Raw genomic sequence first — 22161 nt, forward strand, 5'->3', positions numbered from 1 at the left:
ACTTACCCTTCTTTCTTAACTCCAACCTTCGAGGAGATAAATGTGAATTACATTTTTCATTAGATGCAGAATAACTGTGGTTTGTCTTTTCTTTCCTATGACAAGGACAGAATCCAAGATTGATATTCTTTTCTTTTTCCAGGATGCATGTAAAATGTAGGCGCGGATCACGAAAATTAAGCATTTTATGAGGGTATAAAAACATCTGTGTTTATAAGTGTTTTCATGCCACGAGTATTATTGCTAGGTACATTTTTGGTGCAATCAAATATGTACCTTTGCATCACTTAGGCGTCATTAGTGTAGAAAAGGCACAAAAACTGAGTAGAAGATACAAGACAAATCAGAAGAGGGTGGCTACAGTACTTAACGTCTACTTTATTTATTTTGCAACAGGGATGCTTTATTAGTGTTTATCAATTAAATCTAAAATCAGAAGCTCTAATTATACGCCCAACTGCATAAGATGAAAAGCAGGCAAAAGTTGAAATTTCTACTCTGGACATTCCACTCATACCCATATATGCAACTGTACTTCTTAAAAAACTTATACTGACAGTGACTATATATATAATTTCAAAATGTTAGAAGTTTCAAATTAAATATTCCCTGTTCCACTGAATATGGGCTTCTAAATATTTTATACTGAAAAGAAACTTACCTTTTCGTTCCAGGAGCATCCATGTAATTTTCCTGCTAAAAATCAATTGAACAATTAACCTCTTTTACATTATATTCTTTAATTTTAGAGAAAGCATTTAATCCCCATTAAAGGCAGAACAAAGCTGATGTCAGGACTTTTAATTAGATTAGGCATAGGTTCTGTTTTCCCTTCACAAATGTAACATGCATCAAAGGCAGCCTGTTAGCTAGGTGGAATTAAGCAAGCTTCTAGAGGGTAACACACATAATCAACTGGGGCCAACCCTCTGTCATGCATATAGCAGTAGTTTTCAACCCAGTCCTCAGGGGCCACCCACCTAATCAGGTTTTCAGACTATCCATAATATATATGTATGAGATAGCTTTGTTTGCACTGCCTCCATTATATGCAAACCTTTCATATCCTGAGAACAACCTCTTTCTGTCACAAGAGATGAGGTTGAGTTTCCTTTCAACAGGCAAACCATGAAGAGGAAGAAAAGGAGGGAAGGTGACTGCTACTACAGGAGCAATCCTGGATGCTAGAAAAGGGGGTGAAGTCTCAGAATCAGCACTCAGCCAGTGAGAGAGCCCACAGGGTGACAAACAGCCATCTGGAGATGCAGATATAAAAGTGAAAAAATATGTTGAAGAAACAGTTAATTAGCAATTTTAATCTTCAAGAAGACTCAAGTTCTATAGTGGTATATGATTTAAGTCAAGTCATCAGGATATGATAAAAGTAAATCTTTAAAGTTGCCTATACTGATTAAGGTTCTAGGTGGCATGCAACCTAGAACCTTAACCAGTTATCCAACATAAATCTACTTATGCTATAAGCTTGGATCAGACTTCCTGAGTTGGTGTATCATTGCCATATTCAAATCCAGTATATAACTTTTTGAGGCTGCTTTCAAATCTTAATCAATTATTGTGGCGAAACAGGGGGTTTCCAAGCCTGTGAATTGTACTAATGTTTCCATGCAGTGTATTTCTCTTGTTTTGCCAACAGGCGGTGGTGTTTGTTTTCTGTTTAGAAGATGTTGCAGAGATGACTGCTTTCTTTTTCAGTTTAAGCCCTGTGGAAAGGCAATCTGCAGTGCCATTGGCCAGATACTTTCAAAGTTGGTGCTCTGGGCTCTGATTGGCCCTGGAGTTCAAATCCAACCAGGAGGTACTGGATTTTCCTCAGTCAGACAGGGAGTACAGAGGGTAAGCATCTCTGCCCTGAGGCCCTATTCAAGACCTGTAAGCAGTATTTTCCTGAAATTCCCCAGGTGCTACCCAAGTAGTAACAAAGTATTTAAATAGTTTTAATATTGATCCTTATTCAGTTACCTGTTATTGCTTGTTGTTTTTCCACCTGTTTATATCATTCACTGTTCTATTTCTGTGATAATAAACTCAATAGTTTATTAGCTCTGTTGTCTTGGACTGACTAAGAATCCTGGTGGTTTGTATTGAGTCTGTGAGTGCTTTCTAGGAACTGTGAGACCCCTGGGATCATGGCTCCAGTGTCCTAGAAATCACCGGGGAATAACTTGAGAGTGGGAGACTCGCCAAGAGGCAAGTGGGACCCAGTCGTTGGGAGGAGGGTGCCAGTGTATAGCACATGCCCAGGTGCAGGTGGGCATAAGCAGTGCTGGGGACCGACCCTCCAGGTGGCTGAGGGGGGGTTAACACCAGGTGGGTGCTAGGCTTTTCGTGACAGGCCTTTGTCCTTCTTTTTTTGTGGCAGTGGTGGGAGTGTCAGGCTCAGTGTGTGGGGTGAGGGTCAGTATCCACTGAGTGGTTCAGAGTTGTTTTTATCTGTAACCTCCAGACACAGAGCACAGTGAACAAGTGTAGCAGCAACAGGGTCCCTTCCCCATTCAGTTTTTTTTTTTTTGAAGTATTAGGAGATTAGAAGCATGCTGATGATGACTGGCAGCAGCCAGTAGACACCAGTGATGCCTCACCTAACACAACAGCAACTGGATGATCTCAGCGAGGAGGAGCTGCAGGACCGGCCTGTGCAGAGTTCTCCTGGGGGGAGACCAGACTTCTTGTGGGCAGAGGCCTGTGAGTTGGCAGGGCCGGATACCATGCCAGCTGAAATCCGGCAGATCTACATGATAGAGCAACAGCAGCTAGACCAGCTGCGGAATGAAGAGTGTGAATTCCATCTGGAAATGACTCGTATCCAACGTTCAAGCCCAACCTCTGCGCCAAGGCCAGAGGCAGGATACACAACCCGGATCAAGCCCAACTTATTTGAGCAGTTTGATAATGCCCAAGGGGACATTGATGGGAATCTAACTGCCTTTGAGAAAATTTGATACTTCAGTGAGATTCCCAAAAAATAGACTGGGTGAGCTATCTGGGAGGCAAGCTCACTGGTACAGCACTTGAGGCATTCCAAGGACTATCCATGGAAATGTGCTCCCAGTTTGAGGAGGTGCGCAAAGATTTGTTGAACCATTATGCTATCACCGCCAAGACTTACAGACTAAACTTTCAGACTTTGCAAAAGGGGGTGGATGATACTCACAGCAAGTTTGTGATCCAGCTAAGATACCAGCACCAGCAGTGGCTCAGTGGGGCCGAGGTTAAAACCCTGGAGGACTGCCAAAAGCTGACAGCGTCCAGAGGTGAAGGAACATGTTCAAAATCACCAGCCCCATAGTCCAGAAAAAGCGGCTGAGTTGGCCGACATCCAAAGGTGAGGGAACATGTTCAAGATCACCAGCCCCGTGCTCCAGAGAAGGTGGCTGAGTTGGCTGACATCTTTGTAGCTAACCGTCCCTGGTTGGCAAAGAGAAGTTGTCTGTATCTGCAGCAGCTGTGATCTAAGGGCAGCCAGGGCTCTACGCCAAATAGTCCTGCAACCTCAGAGACTATCAGCAAACCTTCCAGTGTTCCCCAAAAACCTAAAGACTTTAGGCATGAACATCCTTGTTACCAGTGTGGACGTAAACAACATTTCAAAGAAGATTGACCAGATAACCCCAAGCCTGTGCTAAAGAGCGTTCCAGTTCCTGCACCAAAGCTGGCGGCTTTTGTTGTTAGCTGCAGTCCCATGAAGGAGGCCTACGCAGCAGATACAGTGCAGAAGATTACTGGTCATTCGTCGAGCAAGGAAGCAGATAGGTTTCCACAACACTGCAGCACCCCAGTAACTGTGAATCAGACCCAGGAGGCTGGGCCTGTGGACATTGGCTCTAGCATGACTTTATTAAGATCAGAGCTAGTGCCGGAAGATGCTGTTCTTCCAGGGTGCACTGTAGATATAGAGTTAGCCAATGGATCCAGAGAGACTGTACCCATTGCTCGAGTATACCTGGATTGGGGTACCAAGCCCGGATACATAGAAGTAGGAATAATGAAAAACATGCAGGTATCAATGCTGTGTGGGACCGACATGGGTCCAATGAACATTACCCTTGATAGCGGAGTCAGCATTTCCGCTATGGTGACCCACAGTCAGGCACGGGTGACCCAACAATTGGAGGCAGCAGAGACCACATTTCCAGTACCAGATCCTGAGCCAGTCCAGGTGGAACCAGCTGACCAAGCTTCAGGAGGTGGCATTCCAGTAGAACCAGTTCCTGAGGTGACCAAGGCCATGAGTATGGGACCGCATGACATTTGACCCACCTTTTGATCAGACTGTTGACCCTGATGTGACAGAGTCACCAGCAGAGACCCTTCCAGATATGGATACTGATATAAAACAGAGATATGCTTTTCAGGAAGCACAACACTCTGACCCTGACCGGAAGCCCTGTGGCAGAGGGCTGGTCAGCCAGCCAACTGATGAGACTCATAAAGACTGTATCCTATGAAAAGGGAACTTACTATACAGAGAGACTGAACAGGCCCTGAACAGCAGGGAAACAGCTTATAGTGCCCAAAGCATACAGAGAACAACTCCTGCAGATTGAATATGACATTCCACTAGCAGGACATCAGGGGATGACACACACACTAGATTAACACAGAACTTCTATTGGCTGGGATTATCTTGAGCTGTAGCTGACTACTGTTGAATCTGTGATGTGTTCCAGAGAGTGGGGAAGCCCCAAAATCACCCCCCGCGTACCTCTGAAACCTTAACTCATCATCAGTGAGTCATTTGAGAGGATAGCTGTGGGGCCTCTAGATGTCCCTAGCCGGAATGGGAAAAGGTAAATATTGACAGTGGTGGACTTTGCTACCAGATATCCTGAAGCAGAAGCATTATCCTCAACAGAAGCAGAGAAAGTTGCCACTGCCCTGCTAGAAATATTTTCCCGGGTAGAATATCCACGAGAAATACTCTCAGACCAAGGGACACAGTTCATGTCTGAGCTGATCCAAAATCTGTTGACACACTGTGGAGTGATATCTGTCCGTACCACCCCATATCACCCTGAAACTAATGGGTTGGTGGAGAGATTTAATGGGACATTGAGGCATATGTTAAAGAATTTTGTGGAGTTAGGAGACCGGGACTGGGAAAAATAGTTGCCCTACCAACTGTTTGCATACAGAGAAGTAAACCAGGAGTCTACGGGGTTCTCCCCATTCAAGCAGCTTTATGGTCGGAGGGTGAGACGGCCCTTTGACCTTACAAGAGAACATTGGGAGGGGAAAGCTGACACCTCTGACACCCCTGTAATTGAATATACAGTCAATATGCAGCACAAATTAGAAGACCTCATGAGCTTTGTCAGAGATAATTCGCAGGCAGCCCAGACTAAGAAAAAGACCTGTTATGATCATAAAGCCCAAAATAGAGAGTCCCATGAGGGCCAGCAGGTACTTGTTTTAGTCCCAGTACATCAGAATAAACTTCAGGCTAACTGGGCAGGACCTTACAGGGTCACACGGCACCTGAATGATACAAACTATGTTAATATCTATGGACTCTCACGACAGAAAGCAGTACATTTCATGTTACTATGTTAAAGGCATATGCAGATCGCACAGCCATAGTGCTAGCTGTATGCAGCCCACTAGAAGAGTGTCAGGATAGTGAACCCATATCTGACCTCCTAGCAGAGACATTACCAGAGAGATCTACACAAGTTGTAGTGGGAGAGCAGTTAACCCCCACTCAGAATCAACAGCTAGAAGCAGCACTGCAAACATATGCTGATGTGTTTTCTACTAAACCAGGGATTACTCATTTGGTTAATCACAATGTAGACACTGGTGACCATAAACCACTAAAGCTGAGTGGCCTATCGAATATCTGCTGAAGTGGAGAAGCAAATGAAGCAGGAGATTGATGAGATGCTAGCCCTAAGTATTATCAAGAAATATCACAGTCCCTGGGTTTCTCCTGTAGTTCTTGTTCCTAAGAAAAATGGCACAACCCGCTTCTGTGTGGATTACAGGAGGCTTAATGAATGTACTGTATCTGCGCCTATCTGATGCTCCGGCTGGACGAGTTGCTAAACCACTTAGCTGGACCACAATGGACTTTAGTTGAGGGTACTGGCAAATTCTTCTAAAGGCTGCTCAAGAGTGATCAGCATTCATTACCCCATTTGGCCTTTATGAATTTACTGTGATGCCTTCTGGAATGAAAAATGCCCCTGGAACCTTTCAGTGCTTGTTGAATCATCTGCTAGATGGACTCCAGGAGCATGATAGAGCTTATCTTGATGACAATGTTGTGTAGAGTCAGACTTAGAATGACCACCTGATCCATTTAAGTGGAGTATTAGACCGGATCCAGGAGGCCCACCTGACCATCAAGCCTAGCAAACGTCAGATGGGGATGGCAGAAGTACAATATTTAGGGCACAGAGTGGGAGGTGGACAGTTAAAGCCTGAGCCAGTTAAGGAGGCAGCTATACAGAATTGGCCCACTCCCCAAACCAAAAAGCAAGTATTGGCCTTCCTTAGGACAGCAGGGTATTAAAGGAAGACTGTGCCTCATTATAGAACCATAGCCAAGCCCCTGACTGACTTGACAAAAAAGAGACCACCCCAAATCATTAACTGGTCGCCAGAGTGTGAACCGCCTTCCAAGCATTAAATACTGCATTGGCTTCAGCTCCCGTACTAGTTGCACCTGATTACCAACAAAGATTTGGGGTATAGACTGATGCCTCAACATATAGCATTGGGGCTGTACTCAGTCAACTGAATAGCAGAAGGGAGGAGCACCCCATTGTGTACCTGAGTCACAAGCTCCTTGATCGAGAGGTAGCATATGCCACTATTGAGAAAGAATGTTTGGCCTTAGTGTGGGCCCTTAAGAAACAGTAACCATATCTGTATAGGTGAGAATTTACTGTCATCACAGATCACAATCCATTGGTCTGGCTTAAAGGAGTCTCGGGAGAGAATGGGAAGCTACTTCGGTGGAGCCTGTCTCTGCAGATGTGCAACTTCACCATACAGCACCGGAAGGGAAGTGAACATGACAATGCTGATGGACTCTCCAGGAAGGAAGAACCAGGACTGCCCTGACATTGGACTGTCGAGATCCGACCAGCGGACTGAAGAGGCCACAGTCCAGGGTCTCTCTTAAAGGGGGGAGGTGTGGCGAAAAAGGGGGGTTTCCAAGCCTGTGAATTGTATTAATGTTTCCATGCAGTGTATTTCTCTTGTTTCGCCAGCAGAGGGTGTTTTCTGTTTAGACGATGTTGCAGAGATGACTGCTTTCCTTTTCAGTTTAAGCCCTGTGGAAAGGCAACCTGCAGGAAATGTTCCAGGCCAAGGGAAGGTGAGGGATTCCTAAAAAATGATTCAGACAGCTATCTTTGCTGAAAACCAAAAGCATCTTGCTTAAACCAATCTGACAGGCAGAACTCCTTTTCTTGTGTAATACTAATCTTTAAATCATAGCCCGCTGAATCCCCCCCATCAACACTCCCGACATCAAAATATAATCTAAACGAGCATGGACTTTATGGGGATGGGAAAAAAGGTAAAGTCTTTCTCCTCTTCATGTAAGAGGCGCCATACATCTACCAATGCTAGCTCTTCATTCAAATAGTTGACTCCCTTATGTATATGATCCTTAAGGGGTTGCCTAGGCGGTCTACAATCAATAGATGGGTCACTCGTAACGTTGAAGTCTCCCCCCACTATTAAAGGATAATCATCCAATGTTGCCAGCTTAGATCGAACTTGCGTGAAAAATTTATGAGAATGTACATGTGGCGCGTAAAGACTGCAGAAGGCTATCCTCACTCCCTGCAAAATTCCCGTGACTATTACCCACCTTCCCTCTGGATCTTGTATAATATCATGGAGTGTAAATGCCAAGGACTTCCTAATCAGCACAGCCACTCTTCCCTGACGATCACTAAAAGATGCAAAATAAATCTCCCCAACCCAGTCCCTGCATAATTTGGCATGTTCCGTCCGAGTTAGATGAGTCTCCTGCAGCAATGCAACATCTGTCTTCAGCCTTTTTAAATGCTGCAAAAGCCTAGTCCTCTTAACAGGGGAGTGAATCCCATCAACATTCAGGGTAAGAATTCGCAATTTTGCTAAAGACAGAGTAAAGCTTGTGATACAACCCTCAGAGAAGCCTTATTTCTAACAGTCAGAGGAGCCCCCCAGCTAGGCCCCTCCGACAGCCAACTTGCCTTCCATAACCTATATATCTCCTCACCCTTGGTTCGTCTATCTTTACGTGAAGACCCATCCTGTTCCCCCCAGTCCCAACCCCTACCCTCCACTGCCCTCCTCTTCCCTGCCTCCACCCCTCCTCCTAAATAACCCACACTCAACACCCACCACACCCATTCCAGAAAGAACTCTCCCACACTCATGCTCCAACCAAATCCTCACTCTCTAACCCTACCCCACTCCCTCCCTCTCCCTCCGGAGAGGCTTCCTCGACCCCCATGCATAAACCAGTAACACCAAAACTTCCAAACAACTATACCCTGAAAATTGCTGTAACAAACTCAACAAATTCAGTACTAAGCATCGTGTACAAATATCATGGCGAGGGAGAGAGGAAGAGAAAAACAACAAAAAAGAAGAGTAACAAAAACAAATAACTTTCCTTCCCCCCCTCCCCCCGTCTCCCGCCCCCTAAGTCCATACATCCTACTCTACTTTAAACAAAGCAACTGCCAAACTGTTCACGTCTTCTGCCTGTGTCACGGCCCCCCCCCCCCCCCCCCCCCGTTTTCAAGCAGATCAGCAATCCCGGATCAGGGCTCACATCCCATAATTGGACTCCCATCTCATCCAGCCACTCGTGCCAACACGATTCAGGTCAGTCCCTCATTGTTATGAGCTACCCGCTAGATGTTGTCCACAAACGTTTTAAGGTCCATTGGATCAGTAAAAAATAAGGTCTTGTTGTCATGTTGTACCCTCACCTTCGCGTGATAAAGCATTGTTGCCCCATTCGCCGTCTCTGCTCTGACACTCGGGCTGAGTAATCTTGAATCAGTAATATACGGGATCCATTATAATCCAGGGACCTGCTCACCCTAAATGCTTGCATGAGATGTTCTTTATCAGCATAATCCAAAATTTTAGCCAAAACCGGCCTTGGGCGTTGATCTGTGTCCCTCACCGCTCCAACCCGGTGCGCTCTTTCCACCCACATCTGACCCTTAGACTGGTCCACCTTCAGGTGTTCAGGCAGCCACCTGACAATAAAATCTCGCAGCTCTCCATCCTTCACTGACTCCGGCACCCTGATTATCCTGATATTATTGCCGGCTTCTGTTCTCTAAATTGTCAGTAAGCTGGGTAAGTTGTTTTGCCAGAGTTTCCACCATTGCCACTCTCCCCTCCAGGGTCTCCAACCTGTCCTCTTGCCTAATTGATACGCTCCTCCGTGCTCTGAACGCGTGCTTGCTTGCCTCTCCAAGTTTTCATTTATGGAATCCACCAACGCTTGCAGCTTCGAGAGGCGGTCATCAAGATCCGCTGTGAGCTGCTTAGTTAGCTCCCGGACCGCTTCCTCCTGCAGAGTAACCTCTGCACTGTTAGCGGACGGCGCCGCCATCTTGGGGCTCGTGAGATGCACGCGTTCCCTGGAAGGCCGCGTTTTCGCCAGCATACCCCAGCGCTCCAGCTCAAGCAACCGCCAAACTCCGCCTTCTGAAGCTCCAACACTCACCGCTGTCGCTCCGATGGGGGTAATAACAACCAGGCAAATTTGCAGATAATTTTTCTCAGGGATGGAGCAGAGCTTACGAGCATCTTCTCAGCCTGCTGGCATCACATGACCCCCCTACTCGTTCTACACATAAGTATTTTGTAGACCTCTATCATATCCCTACTCAACCAACTCTTTTCCAAGCTGAAGAATCCTAACCTCTGAAGCCTTTCCTGATATGAGAGGAGTTCCATCCCCTTAATCATTTTGGTCACCCTCAGTTGAACCTTTTCTAATTCTTCTATTTTTTTTTTAAGATACAGGGACCAGAATTGCACACAATACTCAAGGTGTGCTTGCACCTTGGAGCGATATAGAGGCATTATAATATTATTTGTCTTATTTTCTATCTATTTCCTAATCATCCCTAGCATTCTGTTTGCTTTTTTGGCTGCTACCACACACTGGGCAGAAGATTTCAGAGTATTGACTATGATGACAACTAGATCTTTTTCTTGGATGCTGATCTTAGGATCGAGTAACTATGATTTTGATTACTCTAGTCCAGGTCAGTGGGAAAGGCAGGATTTGAACCCTAGCTTATCTGATTCTCAACCCACTGCTCCAGTGGTTCTCAGGGCACACCCAGCCAGTTGGGTTTTCAGGATATCACAATGAATATGCATGAAAGAGTTTTGTATGGATGCCTCCTTGGTGTGCGCATTGTGGATATCCTGAAAACCTGGCTGGCTGGGTGTGCCCCAAAGACTGAGTTGAGAAGCACTGGCTACTCTAACCACTAACTCCTCCTCCCCTCTATACCACTCTAAATGAAGGGTCTTGGCCAGTCAGTGGGGGAATTGGAACGTTCTTGAAATATTAACAGCTATGCTTTTTTTCCCCCAAATTTCTTTATTGAATTTTAACATAGTGGATACATCCATTCTAACTTACAAATATAACCATGTATACACCTTAATAATCTCTTCTTCCATAACAAAATTCTCAGTCAAATTCTGATAACCTCTCTCCCCCTCTCCCCCCCTCCCTCCCTCCCCAGTTAAGGTGATGAAATAATAGAGTCTTTCATTTGTTCATATGGTTGCCAAATTTGTTGAAACCTGTGTAAGTGGCCTTTTCTCAATGCTGTCAGTTTTGACATCTGAGACAAGTAATCAAGTTTAATTTTTACAACTTGGATTTGTGGCATCTCTACTCTCTTTCAAGCTCTTGCTACTGTCAGTTTGGCTGCTGCAAAAATCTGGCTAGCCATTTTATGTTGATGTATCTTACATTTTCCCGGGCGAAAATGTAGCAGGCAGTACTCCGCCTGGTTAGGGTATTCTACCTTTGTTACCTGGTATACCATTTTTCGGATCTGGGTCCAAAAACTCTGAATCTTGGGGCATTCCCACCATATGTGCATAAATGTGCCTTTTTTACCACATTCTCTCCAGCAATTCGCTGATACTTTGGGATATATCTTTTGCAATCTATCAGGTGTATAGTACCACCAATACCATATTTTATATCCAATCTCCACTACCGACTGGGTGATGGAGGCCCTTAGTAAGTATCTAATTCCCCTTATCCAGTGTTCCCTTGTAAATGTTTGGCAGAGCACCTCCTCCCACCGTCTAATGTATCTATCCTGAGGGGAGGAGAGTTTTAATAGTGCCTTATATAGTCTCGTCACCCCTCCTTTGCCTCCCCCTCCTCTGATTGCCCTCTCCAATGCTGTTTCCACAAGTTCCAGTTCCTCCCCCGCCCGTCTTCTTATCAAGTCCCTCAGGCTATGGTAAAATGTCATCTCCCGGTCCTCTAGGTCAAATTCTTCTTTTAGTTCCTCAAAATCCTTGATTCTCCCATTGTCCCATAATTGTCCCAGCATGTAGAGCCTCTTCTGCGCCCATCTTTTATATATATTCTCTGTTTCCCCTAATGGAAATCCAGGGGCTCCACAAATGGCCATTTGTAAGAAATATCTCCTCTCCGGGAAAACTTTCCGGCTTAACAGCTATGCTTTTTATTTGTTTTTCTTTTCAAAATATAGAAAAACTCAAACTGAAATATTAATTTTAAAATTCATACAGGTGATTATTTTTATAAAAATATGTAAATAGCTAAATAAAATGGACACGAATTCTCTCCATTAACTAATTTTTAATCCTGGGTAGAAACAGGGCAGGTTGCTCATCCATGGAACCTGCTGAGAACCAAAGCGGTAGGATTTATTTTCAATTACCTGTGGGATCATTGCAGAACTGTCTACGTTGAGAGTCTCCCCTGAATCCTCTCCGTCAGCTGCAGCTGATATATCTGAAGAATAAGCAAGAGCCACTCATAATACCATTCTTTTGTAAGTACTTTGATAACCACTAGCACTCATATCATGGTTGGAACATGGAAGTTTCAACTTATATGGAAGGATGCCCCCAGCAGTAGTACTGTGAGACTACTACTAGGGTTCATAGTGACCATTTTGAGTCACAGAGCTGGACGGAGTAGAAGTGGAGGGGGACTACTCTCATTCTAGACCACTATACCACCAACGAACCAGGAGCAATGATGAGAAGGTTGGGATTTGAACATTTGGGCAGGGCTTGATTTGGGGGATGAGCTTTGTTTAGGGATCAAAGGAGGTAGATAATGGGATCGGATTGGGGTCTTGGTGGAGTTCAGGGAGTAAGATCAGGAGAGTCAGGGGGATAGAGAATCAGATTGAGAGTTGCTTGGGGGTTAATAGAATGTCCAGGGGGATTGCATTTGGGGGAGACAGCAGGAAGGAAGATCAGATATGGGTGGGGAGAATGTTTTCGGGAGGAGTGCCACTGTGGAATATATACTTATTTATGCTTGGGCTGTACTGTGTTACCTGCAGTGGCAGATAGCATATACACCTGTGCTATCTGCCACTGTATATAATGTGGTGCCATGCAATAAAGCTGTATCCCGTGCATCCCCTGCAGTAAATGCAGGGCAGATGCAGAGCACACCCCCTGAATTTACTGCACAGGTTCTGCACTTCCCATTTGTTAATTGTTGCTGTTGCAAAACACACACACACACATTAAAAACTAGGAATAGAAAGGTTTTTACAGCCACGGTAAAAAATGGCCTTAGCAGGTTGAAAAAACCCGCATAAGGATGTGCTAAGGCCTATTTTTACCATAGCTTGGTAAAAGGACCCCTTAGTAACCAATTAGCATTAGGAGGTATCTAAAAGTATCTGTTTGCCACCTGGATTTGCTACTGTTGAAAGATACTGGACTAGATGGACCATTGCTCTGACCCAGTATGGCTGTTCTTACCAAATTTATTTAAAAACTGCTTTTAAACTCAAAACTATATAAAATATAAACCGTATCAACGGAACATATACAGTGATGTGAAAAAGTATTTACCCCCTTCCTGATTTCCCCTTTTATTGCATATATGTCACACTGAATGGTTTCTGATATTTAAACAAAATGTAACTTATGTAACCAGTTACAATTTGTAGAGTCAAACAAAACACAGTTTCATAGAAAATCCAACTCTAACCACAAACCTTATGATCCTCCCCTCCCCCCCCCCAAAAAAAAAATTAATATCACATTAAAACAAATTGCAGAGATGATAGGTGTGGCCAAATAGTACAAAGGAACTGTTAGCGAGCCCAGTACACTACTACCCAAAAGCCATGAACATCAATCTATGGGCTCAAACTTCTATACCATCAAAATTCAGAGTTTTGTAATGCTGTATTTTGATTACCGCTATGGTTTGCTGCTTGGCTTACCTAAATCTCAGTTTAAAACTTTACAAACTGAGCAAAATTCAATGGCCAGGGTTTTAATTAGTGTTGATAAATATGCACATATTATGCTGGTTTTGAAATCCCTGCATTGGTTACTCATTGAGTATCATATTAAATTCAACGTTCTTCTTTTGGTTTTTAAGATTTTAACTGGTTAGGTATTAAAAATGTTGGCAGCAAAACTGAGTATTTATCAGCCTTTAAGATTTGCACCACAATTTTATTTAGAAGTACCCTCGCATCAAATTGAAAGACTGAATGAGTTTCGAGTAACTATATTTATGTAGCAGGTCCTAATTTGTGGAATAATTTACCATTAAGGCTTAAAAAATTGCAAGGAGTAAAACAGTTTAAGCAGGAGTTGAAGACCTATCTCTTTGTACAAGCACATGGAGTTGAGAATGGTTACTGGCAGAAAAGTTACTATGGTTTTATATATGTAATTTGCATGTTATATATGTGAATTTGTAAACCGTTGAGAACTCTTGGATTGTGCGTGTGGCAAAACAGGGGACTTTCCTGCTTGTGATCTGAACTGCTATTGTTATGACATGTATTTCCCATGTTTGTCCAGCAGGTGGTGTCTGTCCTCTGTTTGTAAAGCTGTTGCAGAAGTGACCGTTTCTTTCCAGTTTAAGCTCTGAGGGAAAGTAACCTATACTGCTATTGGCCAGTGTCACGTTTCCTGGCTGTTCTGAGCTGGGCACTGGTGGCCATCTTGGATTCAGGTTTATTCCAGGGTTTGGCGGCCATCTTGGAGAGGGCTGTTAGGCCAGGGCAGCCATCTTGGAGGTGGCAGCTGCAGGAAAGAAGCCCTTATTTGGTCGCAGGGTGTTCCTGATGGGGGCTGCCATCTTGTTTTCAGCTGTGCCTGGTTGAGCCTGATTCCTTCCTATTTAAGGCTCTGCCCTCAGTCTATCAGTGCTTCGGCTTCTACTCGGTTCGCTGACTAGTAGCATTGCTTTGGATCTACTTCTGACGGATATCTGGTTCTGACCTTTGCCTGTTCCTGGACATGCTTCTGACTGCTGCCTGGTACTGACCACTGCCTGTTCCTGGACCTGCTTTTGACCGCTGTCTGGTACTGACCCGTCTGTTCCTGGACCTTCTAGTGACCGCTGCCTGGTGTTAACCTGTTGCCTAGCCCTGGTTTGCTGTGACCTGCTGCTTGGTCTAACCCTGTGGACTTTGTGCTGGACTTTGTTCTCTCTGTTGCTGGCCACCCAAACTCAGGGGCTCAACTCCTGGGGAACGGCGGGAGGCACAGAGAGGACTCAGGGTTTTGGCCGACAGCCCGGTGAGGGTTTCCTTCATCGTGTTCAAGGGCTCACCTCTCCGTGGAGATACATTACAGCCAGAAACCCCTAAGTGTTAATGTTCTGGACTATGATTGACCCTGAGGTTCAAAATCCAGTAAGAATCTGCTGAAATCTTTAGTCTCAGAGTGGGAGTGTGGAGAGTACAGACCTCTATACTGAGACCCTGCTCAAAACCTGTGAGCAGTTAATTTTCCTGAACTCCTCAGGTACTACTCAGGTAGTAATAAAGTGTTTACATAATTTTACTATTGATCAGTGGCGATCCTAGCCGGCATGACACCCGGGGAGGATCGCCGATGCGCCCCCCCCCCCCCCCCGGTGAAATGACACCCCCCCGGGTGCACGCCGCTGGGGGTAGGGTTGCCGCGGTGCGCGCCTGTCAGCTGAGTTCGCTGACTTCGCTAACTTCGCTGCAGCTCCCTCTGCCCCAGCCGGAACAGGAAGTAACCTATTCCGGGCCAGAGGGAGCTGCAGCTAAGTTAGCGAAGTCAGCGAACTCAGCTGACAGGCGCGCGCCGTGGCACCCCCCCAGCGGCGTGCACCCGGGGTGGACCGCCCCCACCTTGGTACGCCACTGCTATTGATTTCTGTTAAGTTACTTGTTATTGTTGCTGTTTACACCTCTTTTTATTTATTTATTTATTTATTTAGATTTTGCTCACACCATTTCAGTAGTAGCTCAAGGTGAGCTACATTCAGGTACAATGGATATCCCAGGAGGGATCACAATCTAAGTACCTGAGACAATGGAGGGTTAAGTGACTTGCCCAAGATCACAAGGAGCAGACCGGCTACCTCTGGATTGCAAGACCGGTGCTCTAACCACTAAGCCACTCCTCCACTTTGTTCAACGTTTATTTATTTACTATACCATCATTTATTGCATCAGCAAATCAGAACGGTTTACATAAATATATACATTTAAAACACAAAAAATAAAACTAAGAAATCCATTTTTGATAGGAAAGCGCAAAACAAAAACATCCACACTGAAGAAGTAACTAAACAAATATACCATTCATTCTAAAACTAAAAAGTTATAATGCTGCATTAAAGAGATGAACATCCTTTATTATCTATTTGTTTTTATTTCCCCTTATCATGTGATGTTTTTGAATATACTCTGAAAAAAAAATATGTTTTTAAAGCTTTACGAAAGGAAGTATATGATTCTTCCATTCTAATTGCTTTTGGAAGATAGGGTATCTTGATAGTGAGGTTGCAAAAGAGACAGTAGTGGATCAGGTGTCCTTAAATAAAAATCAGACAAAAGATTGCAAATTAATACTGTCAAGTAAAGATGGGAGAGTTAGAATATATTGCACTAAATGAAAAATTAGATATAATAGGAATCACTGACACCTGGTGGAAGGAGGATAACCAGTGGAACACTGTCATAATGGGGTACAAATTATATCCTAGTGATAGGGTGGATCGAATTGGTGGAGGGGTAGCATTGTATGTTAAGAAGAGCCTTGAATCAAATAGATTGAAAATTCTGTAGGAAACAAAACACATCTTGGAATCACTATGGATTGAAATTCCATGTGTAAAGGGGAAAAAGATAGCGATAGGAGTGTACTACCGTCTGCCTGGCCAGGATGAACAGACGGATGTAGAAATGTTAAAGGAAATTAGGGAAGCAAACAAACTGGGCAATATAATATTTTTCTTGGTTTGTGCTCCTCTCGCCCTCTGGTGGCCAGAACCGGTGGCTGCCATAGACTTTCCAGACTCTCTTTTTCGGTCCGGTCCAGATATTTTAGCCAGTGGCGTACCAAGGGGGGGGGGGGGGGGTCGGTGGCGGCGGTCTGCCCCGGGTGCACGCCGCCGGGGGGGGGGGGGGTGCCGCGCGCCTGTCGGCTCTTCGTTTTCATGCTCCCTTTGCCCCGGAACAGGTTACTTCCTGTTCCGGGGCAGAGGGAGCATGAAAACGAAGAGCCGGCAGGCGTGCGGCACTCCACCCCCCCCCCCCAGCGGCGTGCACCCGGAGGGGGGGGGCCTTGCACTGTTCCGGGGGGGGGGGGGGGGGGCGCTGCACCCGGGGGCGGGGCGCATCTGCGATCCGCCCCGGGTGTCAGCCCCCCTAGGAACGCCACTGATTTTAGCCCTCCAGTCTTGCTTGGAAGTTTGGCAGCTAGCCTCACCCTTAGCTGCCTTGGGATTGCTGCAGCTGAGCCTCAGCTGCTGATGGGCTTATTAGCCACCTGGAAACCTTCTGCTTGGCCTTTGCAACGCCAAAGGTCCAGGTTGGTGTTTGTGCACAGTGCACTTCTGCCTTGTCTTGCTTAGCCTTGTGTCTTAGTTAGTGTCCCTAGTCGGTATTCCTTGCCTGCTTGAGTCTCCTGAATCCTGTCTTGAATCCAGTCCTGATTGCTCCTTCCCTGTCTGCTTTTGGCTTCTTTTCCCTTCTGGTTGCCAACCTTGTGTTTGTTTCCTGCCTGCTTGAGACCCTGCACCTTGCACCCTGTTCTAGCCAAGCTTGTTGTTTGTTTCCTGCCTGTTTGAGACCCTATATCCTGTACCCTGTCTAGTCAAGTTTGTCTTGATCCACTCCGTCCTGTAAGTCCTGCCGGCTGCCTGCACCTAGGGGTTCAACCCCTAGGGAACGGCGGTCAAGCGCAGGTGAAGTATTGTCTAGTCACACTAGTTCCTGTATCCTGCTTGAGGATCCTGTATCCTGTCCAGTCCTAGTTGGTGGGTTTTTGCCTGCTGCTGCCGCTCCCCATCAGCAGCCCAAGGCTCACGATTCCAGACTTATCCTTGAGAACCTGACACAATTACCCCGATATTGACTGGGTAAATGTAACATCGGGGCATGCTAGGGAGGTAAAATTCCTTGACGAAATCGAGGACTGCTTCATGGAGCAGCTGGTACAGGAGCCAACGAGAGAAGGAAAAATTCTAGACCTAGTCCTTAGTGGAGCGCATGATCTAGTGCAGGAGGTAATGGTGCTGGGGCCGCTTGATAACAGTGATCATAATATGATCAAATTTGATATTAGCTTTGAAGTACGTATACACAGAAAATCCAATACGTTAGTGTTTAACTTTAAAAAAGGAGACTATGATAAAATGAGAAGAACAGTGAAAAAAAAACTTAGAGGAGCAGATTTGAGGGTCAAAAATTTACATCAGGCGTGGATGCTGTTCAACAGTCCTGGAAGCCCAGGCCAAATATATTCTGCGTATTAAAAAAGAAGGACAGAAGACCAAACGACAGCCGCCATGGTTAAAAAGTGAGGTGAAGGAAGCTATTAGAGCTAAAAGAAAATCCTTCAGAAAATGGAAGAAGGAACTGACTGAAAATAATAAGAAACAGCATAAGGAATGTCAAGTCAAATGCAAAGCACTGATAAGAAAGGGAAAGAGGGACTTTGAGAAAAAGATTGCGTTGGGGGCAAAAACACATAGTAAAATTTTTTTAGGTATATTAAACGTTGGAAGCAGTCAAAAGAATCAGTTGGACTGCTAGATGACTGAGGGGTAAAAGGGGTGATCAGGGAAGACAAAGCCATAGCGGAGAGATTAAATGAATTCTTTGCTTAGGTCTTCACTGAGGAGGATTTGGGAGAGATACCGGTGCCAGAAATGGTATTCAAAGCTGACGAGTCGGAGAAACTGAATGAAATCTCTATAGACCAAGAGGATGTAATGGAGCAATCTGACAAATTGAAGAGTAGCAAATCTCCTGGACCGGATGGTATTCATCCCAGAGTACTGATAGAATTGAAAAATGAACTTGCGTAACTATTGTTAGTAATATGTAATTTATCCTTAAAATCGAGCGTGGTACTGGAAGATTGGAGGGTTGCCAATGTGACGCCGATTTTTTATAAAGGTTCCAGAGGAGATCCAGGAAATTATAAACCGGTGAGTCTTACGTCAGTGCCAGGCAAAATGGTAGAGACTATTATAAAGAACAAAATTACAGAGCATATTCAAAAGCATGGATTAATGAGACAAAGCCAACATGGATTTAGTGAATGGTGAGGCAAGATTTCCTATCTATTATATTTCTTTGAAGGGGTGAACAAACATGTGGCTAAAGGTGAGCCGGTTGATATTGTATCTGGATTTTCAGAAGGCCTTTGACAAAGTACCTCATGAAAGACTCCAGAGGAAACTGGAGAGTCATGGGATAGGAGGTAGTGTCCTATTGTGGATTAAAAGCTGGTTAAAAGATAGAAAACAGAAAGTAGGGTTAAATGGTCAGTATTCTCAATGGAGAAGGGTAGTTAGTGGGGTTCCCCAGGGGTCTGTGCTGTGCTTTTTAACTTATTTATAAATGACCTAGAGGTGGGGGTAACTAGTGAGATAATTAAATTTGCTGACGACACAAAGTTATTCAGAGTAGTTAAATTGCGGGAAGATTGTGAAAAATTACAAGAGGACCTTACGAGGCTGGGAGACTGGGCATCTAAATGGCAGATAACCTTTAATGTAAGTGCAAAGTGATGCATGTGTGAAAGAGGAACCCGAATTATAGCTATGTCATGCAAAGTTCCACATTAAGAGTCACCGACCAAGAAAGGGATCTAGGTGTCGTCGTTGATGACATAGGAGCCAACTTTTCAAAATGATTGGGGGTGCTGAAAACCTTTTTTTTTATAGGTGGTGCATTCCCCCTCCCCTCCCCCTCCTCTCCATTCATATCCAACAATTCTCCTTTCTCCCCTGCCCTCTCCTCCATTCATATCCAGCAATTCTCCTCTCTCCCCTACCCTCTCATCCATGTTCAGCAAATACTCCTCTCCCCTGCTCTCCCCTCCCTCCATCCATGTCCAACAAGTCTCATCTCTCCCCTGCCCGCTCTTCCATGTCCAGTGATTTCTCCTCCCTTCCCTCCATGTCCAGTAACTCACCCCCAAACACCACCTGCCCCTTTCAGCCCCCTCTCTCCTCCGAGTTCCAGGGCCCCCCTCTCCTCCGAGTTCCAGTCCCAACCCCAGCCTGACCTCTTCTCCCACAACAGTCCTCTGTCCTCGCCTTCCTGCCACCCAGAATTTAAAACTCATCTTACCTTGGGGTGCCAGCAGCAGTGAAAGGCGAGCAGGCTTGGCGCTTCAGCCTTCCCTTCTCTCTCAGCTCTGGTCCTGCCCTTGCGGAAACAGGAAATGAGGGCAGAACCAGAGCTGAGCGAGATGGGAAGGCTGAAGCACCGAGCCTGCTCGCCTTTCACTGCTGCTGGCACCCCGAGAAAAGATTTGAGTTTTAAATTCTGGGCGGCAGGAAGGCGAGGACGGAGGACTGTTGTGGGTGAAGAGGGAGGGCAGGTCGGGCTGGCTGGGAACTTCTGGCGGATTAAAATATTGGGGGTGCTCGAGCACCCACAGCACCCACGGAGTCGGCGCCTATGGTTGATGATACATTGAAACCTTCTGCTCAGTGTGCTGTGGCAGCTAAGAAAGCAAATAGAATGTTAGATATTATTAGGAAAGGAATGGAAAAGAAAAATTAAGACGTTATAATGCCTTTGTATCGCTCCATGGTGCGACTGCACCTTGAATATTGTGTACAATTCTGGTCGCCGCATCTCAAAACAGATATAGTGGAATAAGAAAAGGTACAGAGAAGGGTGACGAAAATGATAAAGGGGATGGGACGACTTCCCTATGAGGAAAGGCTAAAGCAGCTGGGGCTAATCAGCTTGGAGAAAAGACGGCTGAGGGGAGATATGATAGAGGTCTATAAAATAACTAGTGGAGTGGAACGGGTAGATGGAAGCGTCTGTTTACGCTTTCCAAAAATACTAGGACTAGGGGGCATGCAATGAAGCTACAAAGTAGTACATTTAAAACGAATTGGAGAAAATTTTTCTTCACTCCACATGTAATTCAACTCTGGAACTCGTTGCCAGAAAATGTGGTAAAGGCGGTTAGCTTAGCAGAGTTTAAAAAAGGTTTGGACAGCTTCCTAAAGGAAAAGTCCACAGACCATTATTAAATTGGATTTGGGGAAAATATTTCTGGGATAAGCAGCATAAAATGTTTTGTACTTTTTGGGGGATCTTGCCAGGTATTTGTGACCTGGATTGGCCACTGTTGGAAACAGGATGCTGGGCTTGATGGACCTTTGGTCTGTCCCAGTAGGGCAATATTTATGTACTTATATAAGAATTAGAAAATATGTTTGCTTTGTCTTACCTGTAAATAGTTGTCCCTGTTACTTAAAACTCCAAGTTTTAGTAAACCCTTTAGGGTTCCAAACAAAACATTCTCGCCTGGATTGAGTTATTGTATGCCAGAAAATTGCAACGTGAACACAATTAATGTGCCAATGCCCTCTCAGGAATTGGTGGGTCCCAATCCTGACATCCTTATAAAACCTTCATATTTTACTAAAAGTAACCCACTTTATCTATCCAGATGAAAACAGTGTTACACAAATAAAGTGATAAATAAATGGTCTCTTTAACAGATACTAGACCAGAAACTCGGGCAGCATCTTCAACTTGAAAGCTAATTCTGTTCAACTCTATTTCTAGTCTTTAGAGCCCCTCTGTTTTAGATGCTTTAACCCTTTAGTGTCCAATGTTCCCATCAATCTGCTCCCATATGGCTTATTACGGGAACACTGGACACTAATTAACATGAAAACTGACGTAATTATATGTGCTACACAACAATTTATCTGGATGTTTTTAAATTATCTTTTTTGTTTAATTAGGATTAATAAAGAACCAAACTTACCGTTCTCTTTGATCTTCGAACTTTGAGGAAATAAATGTGAAATACATTTTTCATCAGATGCAGAATCACCGCAGTTTGTCTTTTCTTCCCTATGACAGGAGAGAATCCAGGATTGATATTCTTTTCATTTCTTGAAACAAGTCAAATATTGAATTTGGCAGAACTGCCCAAGTTATGCTGCATATGATCAAATAACAATCAACACAGTGACAAATAAAAACAATCATATGCATATTTTGTTACGCTACAATTCAAAGGCCAGAAACAGCTTATACAATATATAAAGATGATCCAGGTATAAAAAAAGAACTTGACTGAATTTTCTTGCTAATCTTTGCTGTTGTGTTTAAAGAGCAAGCACTCATCAAATGCAGTATCAGAAAAAACCCAAATACAAAACACAAACCTAAAAGGGAATCAAACATATAAATTGCGAGTGACCGTACTCACTCGCAAATGCGCATCAATATGTGATGACAGGGGCGGGACAGAGAGGGAAACTGCGTGAAGGGGAGGGAGGGAACCGCCGAGGTCGCCACCGCTCCCCCCCCCCCCCGAGGTTGCCGCCACCGCTCCTCCCACCTGAAGTCGCCGCCGCCCCCCCCCCTTCACCCGGCCCGGGCCCTCTCTTCGCAATTGAACTTATAGCGCTGAAAACGC

At 44.9% G+C, this 22161-nt stretch overlaps 1 protein-coding gene across 1 annotated transcript in view; it reads right to left on the bottom strand.

Annotated features, from left to right (window-relative positions):
• The window catches only part of PHF11 (PHD finger protein 11), a 154000-nt gene that overhangs the window by 54911 nt on the left and 76928 nt on the right, over positions 1-22161 (bottom strand). Inside the window, exons 11-14 of the mRNA XM_030202407.1 lie at positions 21502-21590; positions 11937-12010; positions 662-696; positions 7-95 (exon numbers count right to left, since the gene is read on the bottom strand). Coding sequence (XP_030058267.1) covers positions 7-95; positions 662-696; positions 11937-12010; positions 21502-21590 — 287 coding nt within the window. The remainder of the gene's footprint in view (positions 1-6; positions 96-661; positions 697-11936; positions 12011-21501; positions 21591-22161) is intronic.

This window comes from Microcaecilia unicolor, chromosome 4 (assembly GCF_901765095.1).
Source record: "Microcaecilia unicolor chromosome 4, aMicUni1.1, whole genome shotgun sequence".
Taxonomy (NCBI): Eukaryota; Metazoa; Chordata; class Amphibia; order Gymnophiona; family Siphonopidae; genus Microcaecilia; species Microcaecilia unicolor.